The following is a 13,204-nucleotide window of genomic DNA, read 5'->3' on the forward strand; positions in this document are numbered from 1 at the left end:
TGATGTTAGATCTCCAGTGGCCAACAGGGTTGTAAGATGATCTGGTTCTAGGGGTGGCATCATTGAGTAAGGAAAGGTGGTCAGTCCTCAGTGTTAGGAAGTGGGAGCAGGTGGCAGTGTGGAGCCCATCTCATCAGTCTTTGAAGGCTTCAGGCAGAAGAGAAAACTCTTGGTTTTGGGATGTGGGTGAGTAGGCAGGAAGCCAGCCCTTGGGGCAGTTGGGCTGTGTGTGGGCCTTGCAGGGCAGAGTCTGGCCTGACTTTATGGCAGGAAGGTGCATAACTCGCAGGGCACCCCCAGAATATGTGAGTACTAGGAGTAGTGATGAAAGTCATAGTCATAGTCCTCTCACCCCAGGGACAGCCAACAGGGGATTGCCAGGCCACTAACTGCAACCCTGTCTGATGTGTTTGGAATTGTGTATATCACAATGCATGAAAATTTCCTGGAACTTTCCAAATTTTGTGACTTGGTCAACACCATCAGAAAACTTGATCATTTTGTGGGCAAGAGCGATAGAACAACAGGCAGGGTGTTTGCCTTGTATGAGGCTGGCCTGGGTTCAATCCCCAGCCTCCCCTATGGTTCCCTGAGCCCGCCATGAGTGATTCCTAGGTGCAGAGTCAGGAGTTACCTCTGTGCACAATCGGAAGAGGCCTAAAAAACAAAAATAGACAAAAGAGAGAAAACTTGGTCATTTTATTTATTCCTGAAACTAAACCTTTTGGGGACAGGGGAGTTGATTCAAAGGGCTGAGTGTTTGCAGGAAACCCAAATGTAATCCTTGGTATCACTTGGTCCCCCAAGCTCTGTGAGGAAAGACCTCTCAAACATCAGATGTGACCTCAAAATCTAAGAAAACAAACAACAACAACAAAACCCAAACCCACTGGTCTGAGCATTCACTTTTATTTGAATTGTCCCAGAAATAGCAAGATTGCTCATGCTTACTTATTGACATCAAGTTAAACATCTACTCCTCTTAAACTCATCAGGTCTTAGCAACTCACAGCTTAGATCTGGGAACAAAATGCTTATTTCTCCACTCACTGCTTCATGGTTTCAGAACAGACCATAGGGTGACACATGGCCCCAGAGTCTGACCCCACCTGCTGGCACCTCTGAAGTTGGTCCTGGGCAGTGAGTCATGCTTTAGTTGATGATCATGGCACTAGTTATCAATCCAAGAAAGGATGATGTGAGCAGCAGTAAAGCTGATCATTTTGAGGGGTGGAGAGATCTGACCACCACTACCCCAATTGCAGTCAGAAAGTCTCAGGCATATCTAGTCTCTGCCTCACCCTGTGGGGTGGAGGGAGTCTCAAGAGATGTACTAAAGTTCTGTAGGTATAACCCAAGTGCATGTGGATTCTGGGGGGATGGGGCCCCACACCACACAGTATGTATCTCAGAACTTAGCCTTCCTAACCTCTACCCTGGCATGTTCTGCCTTTCACCCCCTATCCCCATGGTCCACACCCTGGTCCCCTAGGGGGTATGCCTTTCTGGATGTTGAGGGATTCAGTCTTGCATCTCCAGCAAATTAAGATTAGTAGGGGTCTAGAAAACTGCAGAGCTGATCAGGAGGCAAGTCCCGGCATCCTGACACCATCAGGCTGTAACACCCACCTCTCTGCAGCTCACTATCTTGCACCCACCATCCCCAGCCTTGCCATTCCAGCCTTTACACTATAAGCCTCCTCTGCAGATTTGGAGAGCCTCTTCTTGGTGAAGAGGCCCACTTCCTGGAGCAAGTCCAGGGTTTCCATGAGCTTGTGTCATGCCTCCAATGGTGTCTTATACCAGGTCCACTCCCAATGGGCAAAGGTGGGTGGCACGACTTCTGCCCTATAGTCACAAGCTCCTTGCCAACCTTCAGCCTATCTCAATGGAAAATCACACAGATACATCACCAGGGGAAGCACCCACAACCTGCAATCCCTGACCCAAAGGGCTCTAGAGGCTCAGCAGTAAGCAGTACAGTGGGAGGGAGGGTAGCAGCAAGAAAGAGAGCACAAGGACTTGTAAATTCCTGGTCAGGGATCACAGGAGAGAGACCTGAGTGTCCTAGGACTTGACTCTCTCACTGCAGAGCCTGAGCTCCCTGTGGTCAGTCCTGTGGCCTCCCCTGCCTGTCATACTGAGTACCCCATTCTTCCCAGCTTCCCTGGTCACTTTGAGGAGAGAGCACGGTGGGTTGAAACCCCCCCCCCCGCCCCCCATCAAATTGAGGATCTGGTGTGATACAGGAATATCCACCCTGGCCTCCTTGCTTCCCTTTGTTTTGTGACAGAAGCATCCTTTGATGGACGTTTAATTCCAGAGCCCTCTACCCACTTTCTATCTCTCAGCTCAAAGAATTCAGTGTAGAGCCGCTGTACCAGTTCTTGAATCATCTCCCTCTGTGTGCAGGGAGTGAGGCTGAAAGGGGAGAACCATAGGACTCTTCAAAGAGGGACAATAATTGAGGGAACTAGATTAATGAGGTGTCATAACAACTTAGCCAGATCCGTGGCTGACCTTTCTTGTGGAGAATGGTCTTGATAAATGCAGTTCATTACCACGTTCTGACATGAAAATAGTATCACATTCTGGGCTCCTCAGCAGGCTGATCAATATTTTATCTGCCAAATAAGGTCTGGGCTGGGAACAGGCAAAATATACATGTGTGCACATGTATATACATGTGTGCTGATTGGAAGCCAGAATGTCCTCTATACCTGTGTGTCCTGTCGGAGTTGATTGTCACCAGAGCAGGGATGTCTGCAGGCTTCTGTGGTCCAACACGCACTGATATCCTTGCTATTGTCAGACACGGGTCTAGATGACTGTGACTGAGTCACAGTGCTTGCTTGAGGCACTGGTGCCCATTTCACCCAGGGCAGTCACTAGAACTTTGCAAAGTTCATCCTCATGACCTTTCTGGAGGGTCCCTCTGCCTGTCCTGTGGAGGAGATGGTGAACGCCCATTCCGGGCTCCATCCAGCTTACAACATGTGACAGTTATCATAGAGTAGAGCTGAACTGGCATACATAGCCACCTGGGGTGGCAGGGCAGAGTTTCTCATCCCCAGCAAAGACATGAAATCTCAGGAGGCAATGCTAGGGACTCTTAAACAGAACCACTCCCTCTTCACTGGAGGCCCTTCCAGACCTCAGGATTCTGCTGGGATCCTAACATGGGGAGCTCAACAGTGGCTGTTGGGCATTCAGGAGCAGATAAGGACAGTGGTAAGACAGTGCTGCGCCCACACCTGAGTAGAGCAGCTCTTGAGGGTACAGAGCAGTCTCCCCAAGGCCTCTGGGGATACAGCAGCAGTCCACCTTGCTCTGAACAGTCACAACCAAGTGCTCATTCACCCCACATCCCTGATTCTGGAGCTTTTTTGTAGAGCCCAAACTCAGACAAACCTCATCCAGGGTGCTCCTCTGTCTGGGAAGTGAGCAGAAAGGACTTTGGATCTGGAGATTGAGTGACCCCCAAAGAGACCAAGAACAAGGGAGGAAGCTGGTGAGAGGGCATCCAGCTTGAAGGGTGGTGTTCAGAGTAGGAGGATAGGAGTGTGACACCCCAGAATATTCCCAGTTCATTCTGAGGCTTTCACCACACCAAAGCTATTTCTCTGATCATTTTCTAGAATTGGGGATATAGCACAGTGGCCTCTGGAATGTATTTTTTTTCTTTTTTGGTTTTTTTGGGGAAGGTGCCACACCCAGGGATGCTCATAGGTAACGCCTGATTCTGCATTCAAGAATAACTCCTAGCAATATTCCAGGAACCATCTGGAATGCTGGAGATCAAACCTAGGTCAGCCAGCTCTACCCACTATACTATCACTCCAACTCCATTACAATATGTTTTACACACACACCCCAGAACCTTAAGTTCAGATTCAAGCACCCTATGGTTCTCCAAGCATCTCCAGGTTGGCCCTCTTTCCTGGCACCTCAGGGCCTGAGCAGGACCATATCCTCGGGCCCTCTTACTGAGCCACCAGTCCTGTTGGCTGAGTCTCACTGGCAGTGTCCCCAAACTCCTAAACTTCTCTGGGATCCCCAGCCCTCTTGCTCACCATGTAACAGCACCCCCTTAGCAGATCCTGCCACCCTCTTAGCATCCTTATATGGTGGCCCTGCTGGTCTTGATCCCCTTCCCTAGCCCCTTCTACAGATCATTCCACCATCCCCACCCTCCCACTCCCAGGTAGGAAACTTCCCTGTGCAGGGGTTCTGGAAGGCATGGCCCTGCCTTCCCACCATCATGACACTGTCTACTGGGCTGAGGGCCCCAGGTCAGGCTAGAACTAAATCCTGCTCATATCCAAAACAGGTAGACTTCCTCCTAGAGCCCCAGGTCCTCACCCTCAGCAAGCCCAGACAGGGATTGCTGATTTCAACTACTGATACACCTGCAGAAAACATAGTACAGAGATGGAGGTACAGTGCTGGCCAAGTCCCAGGGCAGGAGCAGCAAGTGGCCCATTTCCATGTCTGCTGCTCCCCATCCCCATAAGTGTGGGGTGTTGGGCATGGAAAGGACAACTTCTTTTTTTATTAATATCTTTATTTAAACACCTTGATTACAAATATGATTGTAGTTGGGTTTCAGTCATGTAAAGAACACCCCCTTCACCGGTGCAGCATTCCCACCACCAATGTCCCAAATCTTCCTCCTCCCCACCCCACCCCCGCCTGTACTCTAGACAGGCTTTCTACTTCCCTCACTCATTCACATTGTTATGAAAGTTCTCTGTGTATTTATTTCTCTAACTGCACTCACCACTCTTTGTGGTGAGCTTCGGAAAGGACAACTTCTGATGTGGATATTCTATTCATGCTCAAAAATAGGAAATATCAGGAGGAAAGGAGGAGGATTGGGAAAGGGACTATTCTCCATACCCAAGCAGAGGTTCCCACATACCTTCAGGCAGATTCTGGTGACTGGGGAAGTCATAGGCATTGAGGAGTATTTATTTTTGTTGTTGGTGGTGGTGGTTTTTGTTTTTGTTTTTGTTTTTGTTTTCTGCACATGTGCAACCCCTCTGGCCCTCTCTCTCCCTTAGACTCATGAGTCATTTCTCTCTGAGTCCCCCCAAAATCAGGAGTGCAGGGTTCACTGCCTAGTTCACTGCTTAGTGAATCATGTGTGTCTAGGAAAGAAGGGTCCACAGGAAAAGGTTATCAGAGGTGTCACCAGGGTGAGCTCAGAAACCCCCTCTCTTAGCATGGCTTTCCTCAGGTGCCCAGGATACCCTTCCCCAAGACTCAGACAGGAAGTCAATGTCAGCGCTTCAGAGCTCAGCCAGGTCCTGACCTGAACCTTGTTTCATGCCCAAGGGTTTCTGGGATGAGCAGAAATTTAAGTTTCTCTGCCAGAAGCTCCTGGGGTCAGATCAGAACCCAGGACCCAGTTCTGGCCAGGCACCAGGAGAGGGGTTTAGGTTATCAGGAAAGAAGATAACGAATGACAAAGGAGTCTTTTCAATTGAGCTAGGAGCCTATCATCTCAGGTTCTGGCCCTTCACTTTCTCTTGCTCTGTTTATACCCCCCAACTCCCCACTCCTGCCATCTCCTGACTCCCCAGGCACTCTGCACCCCTCTTTTAGAGATAATTCTTCCCCAAATCTCCACATACCTGAGTGCCCTGGACTGGATACCAGTGGCCTGCCTCTGGCACATGGGGTATCAGTAATTGCTGCTCCCTAAATGCAAGATACAGAGGTTCAGGGACCTGATCTGGAGCAGGGGGCACCCATCCACCATTCCCCTCAGCCCATGTCAAACTATGAACAGAGCTTCTTGCTGGGAGGTGGGTGTGGGCCTGGGTGATATGCCGAACACTGGGTGAAATAAATGTGATCAGAAGGAGCAAGCAAGGGAGCAGAGAGTTGTACGTTGGGGAGGCCTAGAACCTGCCTGTAGATCCCAGTTCTGACCATTGTGCATGTCCTGGGGCAGCAGGCAGCTCTAAGGCCAGAGAGAGTTGGAGTAGAGGAGTAACTGTCCCTGCACTGTGTTCAGTGGCTTGCTGGATGGCCTCTGGGAGCCTGGGGTTTGTGAGGGGAGCCTCTGAGCAATCCCAGGTCTTTCCATTGTCTACTGTGCCTCAATACTCTGAGCAGGATCCCATACCCTCCTAGAAAGCCTGGCAGACACCCCAGTATAGTTCTTGCAGATCTGCACAGCTTTACCTCTGCCTGACACTCCCATCAGCCCAACTCGCACCTTTGCTAGGGCCCAGTTCACCCTGTGGAGGCTGATGAACAAGATTTGGATGGAACCATCACTTCTTTCCACACCCTGGAAGAAAAATCCAGAGTTCCCTCCAACCTAACACACACAATTTTCCCTGGTTTAAGGGGAGTTTGGGTGAGTGATGGCTCATGATTTTCAAATCCAGGCATCTGTACAGGTATGACCATGGGTATTGCTGACAGAGAGGCCCCTCAGAGATGCTGGGAATGGCTCTCCTAGTAGGCCATGGGGATGGGGGAGTGGCACATGTAGGGAGCCTGAAGCCATTCTTGTCAGAGCATGGAGACTCCCAAGGAGCAAATAGATTTTATTGTATTGAACATAATCATTGATTTTTTTTCCTAAATAAACATGCAGGAGGAAATGGTCCCAGCATCTATTTCTGAAGAGAATCAATTGACCCTAAATTGGAAGAAAATCTAGAAACACAAATAAGCATAAGAGGAAGTGGTTTGGCAATGCCACGGTACAGAAGGGTGGGGCACATGGCCCAGAAGAATGTCTCCTTCCCCAACACCTCTTCCCCACCAGGACACTTCCCTTGGGACGCCTCCAAGGCTGAGGGACAGCTGTAGTATTGGGAGTCCTCACTGGGAGTCTCACGACTGAGCCTGGGTGTGTGGTTCAGCTCTTCCCCTCAGAGCAGATATGAGGGCTGCTGTCTTCCCCACCATCACAGTTATCTCTTCAGGGTTACACACAGCAGCAGCCAGATACCCCAAAACCTGTGTTCTCCATTCTGCTTGAGACGCAAGCCCTGCCTGGGAGACGATGAGGCACTCCAGCAACGGGTTGGCCTTCATTCTGTCTGCCTCTGAAGCAGTTTAAATCTGTACTCCAGAATTCAGCAGGGGCAGGAAGTACCCCATCTGCAGGGTTGGACTGGGCCAGGCCAATGTGCTTTGAGGCAACAGTGAGCCTGAAATGAATGCCTGGAGAGGCCCAACTAAACAAGGAACTTCTAAGTCCCTAAAGCTAGTGCTTTGCCTTTTTTTCTGGCCCTAGAGTTGTATACATATGTTTGTTTTAAAGTAATCCAGCCCTGGGAGTGTACCTAATTAACTTACACAAGGCTTATTAGTCCTGTTAACTAAAACTCCCTCGTCAGTGAGCCCAAGTACTCAGAAGCAGCTTTTAAAGTAGGATTAAGGCAAAGACCAGCTCTTGTAGCATAGTCTTGGGGATGCTTTTTCTAAAGCTACTACAGGGGATTGCATTCCCCCACACCAAAGTTCCCCCTGGAGTCCCCATTCTGACTGGCCCATAGTCAGGACTCTGAGGTAGGTTGATGAACAGATGGACACACAGATTCCCCCTGACTGCCTTAGTACCATGCACTGCTCCAAATAAACACCCAAGAGGGCTGCAGAGAACACGTGGGTATGTTTTCATGAGACCCAGTAACCTCCCTTTGTTTCACAGGTGACTCATGCTCCATGGCCGACTATTCCCGCCTAAAGAATGTCCTTCTGGTGCTCCAGGCCCGCCTGCAGCCCCTGGAAGGAGGGGACCACAGGCAGGAGCCTGCCTCCCAGAAGCGCCTGTTAGTGGAAGCACTGTTCCAACAACTAGACACCAACAGAGATGGCCGCCTGGATGGTTCGGAGTTGGCTCAGGTGAGAAGACCACATGGGGATAGGGTGGGTTCTCCCTTCCCGGGGCACATATCAGCAAGGAGACAGGGAGGTGTTTTTACTGGAAGGGATGCTCAGGAGGCCTCTCCTACAGGGGAAGCCCTTCTCTCCAGGGAGCCTGGAAAGCACCAGTTCTAGGCTATGTGAGAACAAAGTCATGATGTGGCCCCCTTCCTGCCTCTGTTCACAGACAAGCTTGCTTACTCTCTATTGGCTGACAGACTTTCCAGAGGCCCATCTCTGATATGGCGACTTGGAACTCCACTCTCCTCCCTGAACCCCTTATTTGCTCCTGCAGGAAGATTAAAATAGCTTTTGCCTTGCCATCTCCAGTTTGATTCCTGATACCTCATATGGATCCCTAAGCACCCCCCAAGGATGACTCCTGAACACAGAGCCAAGAGTTAGCCCTGAATACCACCCGAAGTGGCTCCTCCCCTCCCCACTCACTCAAAAATAATTTTGGTTCCCTCCACATACCCTTGGAGCAGTAACACAGGTTTCTCAAGTGTCCAAAGATCAAGAACTCAAACCCCAGCCTGCCTGGTCCCAGGAAGGCAATGTCCACCCCCAGGCATTGCTCTTTCACTTGGAGAGACAGTTTAATAGGGTCTTGGGGAATCTCCATCCCTCCACATATGCAATACATATAGTGATTTGTTTAACTGCAAAGCCAAGTCATGCAACAGGAGGGCCCATTGGTTCCTGAGGGGTGACACAGGCTGCAACCCTGGAGCCTCTGCCTCCTGCCCTGCTTTGAGAGTTATCCATGAGACCCAGGGTCCTGCAGTTGTAGAGAACCCCAAGAGAGACTGGCCCCCAAATAGGAGTGGCAGCTCTCCTACAGGAACCACAGAATGTTCACCAGAATATAGGACATGGGAATGAGGTAGCTGGAAAGAAATGGCTCAGTAGCCTTCCCAACACCTCTGCCAGGGCACAAAGAGCAGGTGAGAAGCACTGCTCAGTGCCTGCCTGGCAATGTAACACCAGAAATACCCAAGAGAGATCAGGTGGCATTTAGGGTGATGTGCTCAACCCAGATTCAACCCCCTACATTGGAATTGAACTTGTGTAATCCTGGAGACTCCTAGGCACTGCCAAATATGGCCCTGGAAGCCCCCAACACCATGGTAGGGGTAACTTAGGTAACCCCATATTTGCAGAGCCTGATCAATATTTTATCTTCAGACCCTTGAAAATTGCCAGTGTGGTCCCCAGATCTCCTGAGAAGATCCCCATAAAAGAACAATAAGAAAATGCCCTAGAGAGGCCAGAGCAATAGCACAGCATGTAGAGCATTTGCTTTGCATGCAACTCACCTGGGTTCAATACTTGGCATCCCATATGGTTCCTTGAGCTTGTCAGAAGTGATTTCTGAGCATAGATCCAGGAATAACCCTACTGCAACTGGGTGTGATTCCAAAACAAAACAAAATAAAAAATGCTCTAGAAATCCCTATGATGAAATGCAGACTGAGAACACAGGTTTCCGGCCACCCACCTATGTCCAAGTAAGGACATATTGGTGGACCAAGCTCACATCTGAGCCTCTATTCTCTGTCAGCAATCTTGGGGTCAGTGGCAGGACTGGATTCAACCAAATGAGACCCAGGGCATGGTGCCTGGAGAGGCCCATATTTTCAGTAGGTCAGAATGGCCAGGGTCATTGTCTCTTTCCTTTTTATTATTCTTATGAGTATCTCCTTTTACTCTTGTGGTCACCTGCAGTAGATTCTGCTGTCCACTTCACTTCACAGGCATTTTGAGACAAGGGAATAGAAGCTCCAATGTGCCTGGGAAGGGAGGGGGACGGGCATGTCACTACCCCCAACCATGCACTCTCAACACAGACTACTCGCAGCAGACTACTCCAGATACTCCCAAGATTTGTTGGGACACCCAACACACCTAAAACCTGAGTCCAGAACTGTTGCCCAAATATTTTTGCAGTGCAAAGTCCTCTCCAATATCCCCACTGCCAATCCCCCCAGAATTGTCTTCAACTGGGAACTGCAGACTGAAGACTATGGCCACCCCAGCTCAGCTTGCCCCCCCCCCCCCCGCCATGTCTGCTGAGCCAGGATCCCACAGAAGACCTAGATCACTCCGGGAAGAGCAAGGACTATTGGTTAGGTTCTCTGGTCAAGAGCTAGATGGTATTCTCACAGGCCAGGGCTGGGCACATAGGACAGGTGTTTCAGTATCCCAGGAGCCTTCCAGAAACTGCCAGGTAAATAGAGGGAACCTGGGTACATTGTTTAGGACCTGGCAGAAGCATGCCCCCAAGCACTTGAGGCTATTAGTCAGCATGGTAATTGGACAATAATTTCCTTTTTAAAATTTAACATCTTTAAAATCTATTTCATAAATCTGCCAAGCAGAGCCCAGCTCAAGTGGGCCCTTTTTATGACACCGAATCACAGGCGTCAGGGAAAAACTTGTAGGTCCAATGAAAAGTTAATCAATTTCCAATGTAGAAATAGACAAAGGGAAATTTCTTACTTTGGAAGATTGATTTCAGGCGTTACGGTTGATCTCCCTTCTATCGAATGCTCCTAGTCACTGGGTGAAGGGCTGGTGTGTGTGTGTGTGTGTGTGTGTGTGTGTGTGTGTGTGTGTGTGTGTGTGTGTGTGTGTGTGTGTGTGTAACATTATCATATTAAATTGCCTTTAATATGGCAGGCCAAGTTGAGACAGTTAAAGGAAAAAGTGTCTCTCTGCCATCCCTAACCCTCCTCCCAGATAAAGCACAGTATTTTCTTCTGTGCATTGTCCCTGCAAGACCCAGATCTCAGATTCCATCTGGGAGAGGGGCCTGGGATTCGCCTTTAGCCTCCTTCTAGCTACTGATGCTTGGAGGCCTCTGAGCTCTGCAGTCCAGGCCACAGCAGAGAGAGAACCCCACGAACCCACTCTTGATCCCCAGGGCAGACATCAGTGACTTAGGTAGGACAGGAGGCAGAAATTAAGGGGAGTGGGGATTGCTGTGGTAGGAAGTGCTACCCTGAGACTAATGTGCCTGATGAGAGTCAAGAGGATCCCCACAAACCCCAGGCATGACCTTCCAACCACCCCAGCTGAAGAGTGACATTTTTAATGTATTTATTTTCTCAGATCCTTCTCTTTGGTTTTTCCATGGGAGCATTAAGAGGTTGACTAGTTGGCTCCAGGGACTCTACTCATCAGAGAAGATCTGGGGGTTTCTCTGGGAGTGACATGGAACTGTCATTTCAGTTCTACCCCCTATGACTGTGTGATCATGAGGATATCCCCCCCCCCAAGACTCAGTTTTGTCCTCTACAAATTGAGAAAGTCAGACAAGAGGGAACCAAAGGGCCATGAGTGCAGCCCTGCTTCTGGAATTCTCGCTCCCAATGTGCACCCATGTGCATGTACACACACACACACACACACACACACACACACACACACACACACACACTCCTGAGCCACCTCCCAACAGTTCCCACAGCCCTTATCTGACCCACACTCTGTTCCCTTTTTCCCCCACAGCATGAGCTGAAGGAGCAAGACCAGGAGGGAGATTTCCTGGGGTGTTCGCCAGGTGACCTCCTCCGCTTCGATGACTACAATAGTGATGGGTCCCTGACGCTGCAGGAGCTCTACACAGCCTTCCGTAAGTCCACATCATGCAACTATACTGCTCACACCATCTCTCATGCAACTATGCTGTTCACACTCAGCTCTACAGTCTATCCTGGCCTCTTCTTGGGCTTGTCAAGGCAAAAGCCGTTAACATTATTTTGCAGTAAGCCTGAGGTGTTTAAAAGGGTAAAATAGGGGCCAGAGAGATAGCTCAGCAGTAGGACATTTACCTTGCATGTAGCCGACCCAGGACAGACCTGGGTTCAATTCCTGGCATTCCATATGGTCCCCTGAGCCTGCCAGGAGTGATTTCTGAGCAAAGAGCCAGGAGTAATCCCTGAGCACTGCTGGGTGTGGCCCCAAAACAAAACAAAACTCAAAAAAAGACAGGAGAGGATCCTTACCATGTATGCAGCTGACCTAGGTTCAATTCCTGCTATCTATATAGTTCCCCAAATCTGCCAGAGTGATCCATAAGCACTGACAGGTGTGGTCCAAACCACCCCTCCAAAAGAAAAGGGTAAAGTGGGTAAGGGAGGAGTAGGAAGTTCTGGTTGCTCCTTCTGAGTAAAGGTTTTTCTCATTGTGGTTTGAGTGGCCTAGAATGGCAATTTAAGTGAATCTGGGAAGGCATACAGGTGTAGATAACCACACATCATGGAGGGAGAAGGTCTTAGGGGTATCCCCAGGCTCTGATTTGACCCCATTTGAAGGATTTTAGAGGTGTGGCCTGGAAGGGGAAAAAGCAGTCGCCCCCTCAAGGATGGAGAGCCCAGGTCAAAGAGAGGTGGGATCCCTAGAGAAGACAGAGGGTGCTCTGAGCAGCAATCGGAAGTCCCAAATTCAAGGGCAACCTGACACACATGCTACCCAAAGATAGGGGCAGCTTCTTCTCTGGGAGAACCATTTTTATGTAATGAACAAACCCCACCCCTCTATCTTCAGCTTATACCTTGCCCCCAACATATCCTGAGCCCCTGGATGATGCTCATTCATAGAACAAGGGCAAGGAGTGAGCTGTGTAGTGGGGGCCAGAGTAGGAGACTGTTGGTGCTCGGACCTGCTACAGAGGGTACTGTGACAAGCAAGGCTAGTGCATTCAAAGAGCCTGGGACCAAGGCTGTACTTCTGGGATTTGGGGTATTCCAGGCAGCATTCATGGCCCACAGTGGTGTCTGAGCAGAGACTGGCATTAGACAGCATCTTCTCAGAAACTCCTATCTGCAACCCAGAGCAGATCAGGAAGCTGGGCAGCGGACTCATGCCTGGACATGACAGAAAGGCAGGCTTCACTAATTCGGGTCATTGTGAGTCTGAACTGCCCAGATGGGAGGGGAGAGGGTGCCACAGAGCCTCTGGCCATGAGTCTTGTGTGGAGCAATACCACGTTCCTTCCTGGCTCCTTTGCAAAGCTTTCTGATCATCATCTTTAAAGCAAATTAGATGCTGCTGTTGCCTTGGCCTGGTTCTGAACCAGACTGCCAAACCATTCATCACAGCCCAGCCCACAGAACAGACAAGCCATAAAAGGGAAGCTTGCACCATTAAGGACACTGGTGAATGAGTTTGCCCAGCAAGAGCAGGCGAGACATGGCCCCTCAGATTACTAGGTTGCTGTGGCTTTTCACAGTCACAGACACTCTAGACCACATTCTAATCACTCTGGGGATGAACATATGGATCTATGACTGCTAACGAGGTCATT

At 49.8% G+C, this 13,204-nt stretch overlaps 1 protein-coding gene across 1 annotated transcript in view; it reads left to right on the plus strand.

Annotated features, from left to right (window-relative positions):
* Positions 1-13,204, plus strand: part of FSTL4 (follistatin like 4) — a 336,185-nt gene that overhangs the window by 232,897 nt on the left and 90,084 nt on the right. The window contains exons 5-6 of the mRNA XM_049786821.1: positions 7,679-7,872; positions 11,407-11,530. Coding sequence (XP_049642778.1) covers positions 7,679-7,872; positions 11,407-11,530 — 318 coding nt within the window. The remainder of the gene's footprint in view (positions 1-7,678; positions 7,873-11,406; positions 11,531-13,204) is intronic.

Source organism: Suncus etruscus, chromosome 14 (genome assembly GCF_024139225.1).
Source record: "Suncus etruscus isolate mSunEtr1 chromosome 14, mSunEtr1.pri.cur, whole genome shotgun sequence".
Classification (NCBI taxonomy): Eukaryota; Metazoa; Chordata; class Mammalia; order Eulipotyphla; family Soricidae; genus Suncus; species Suncus etruscus.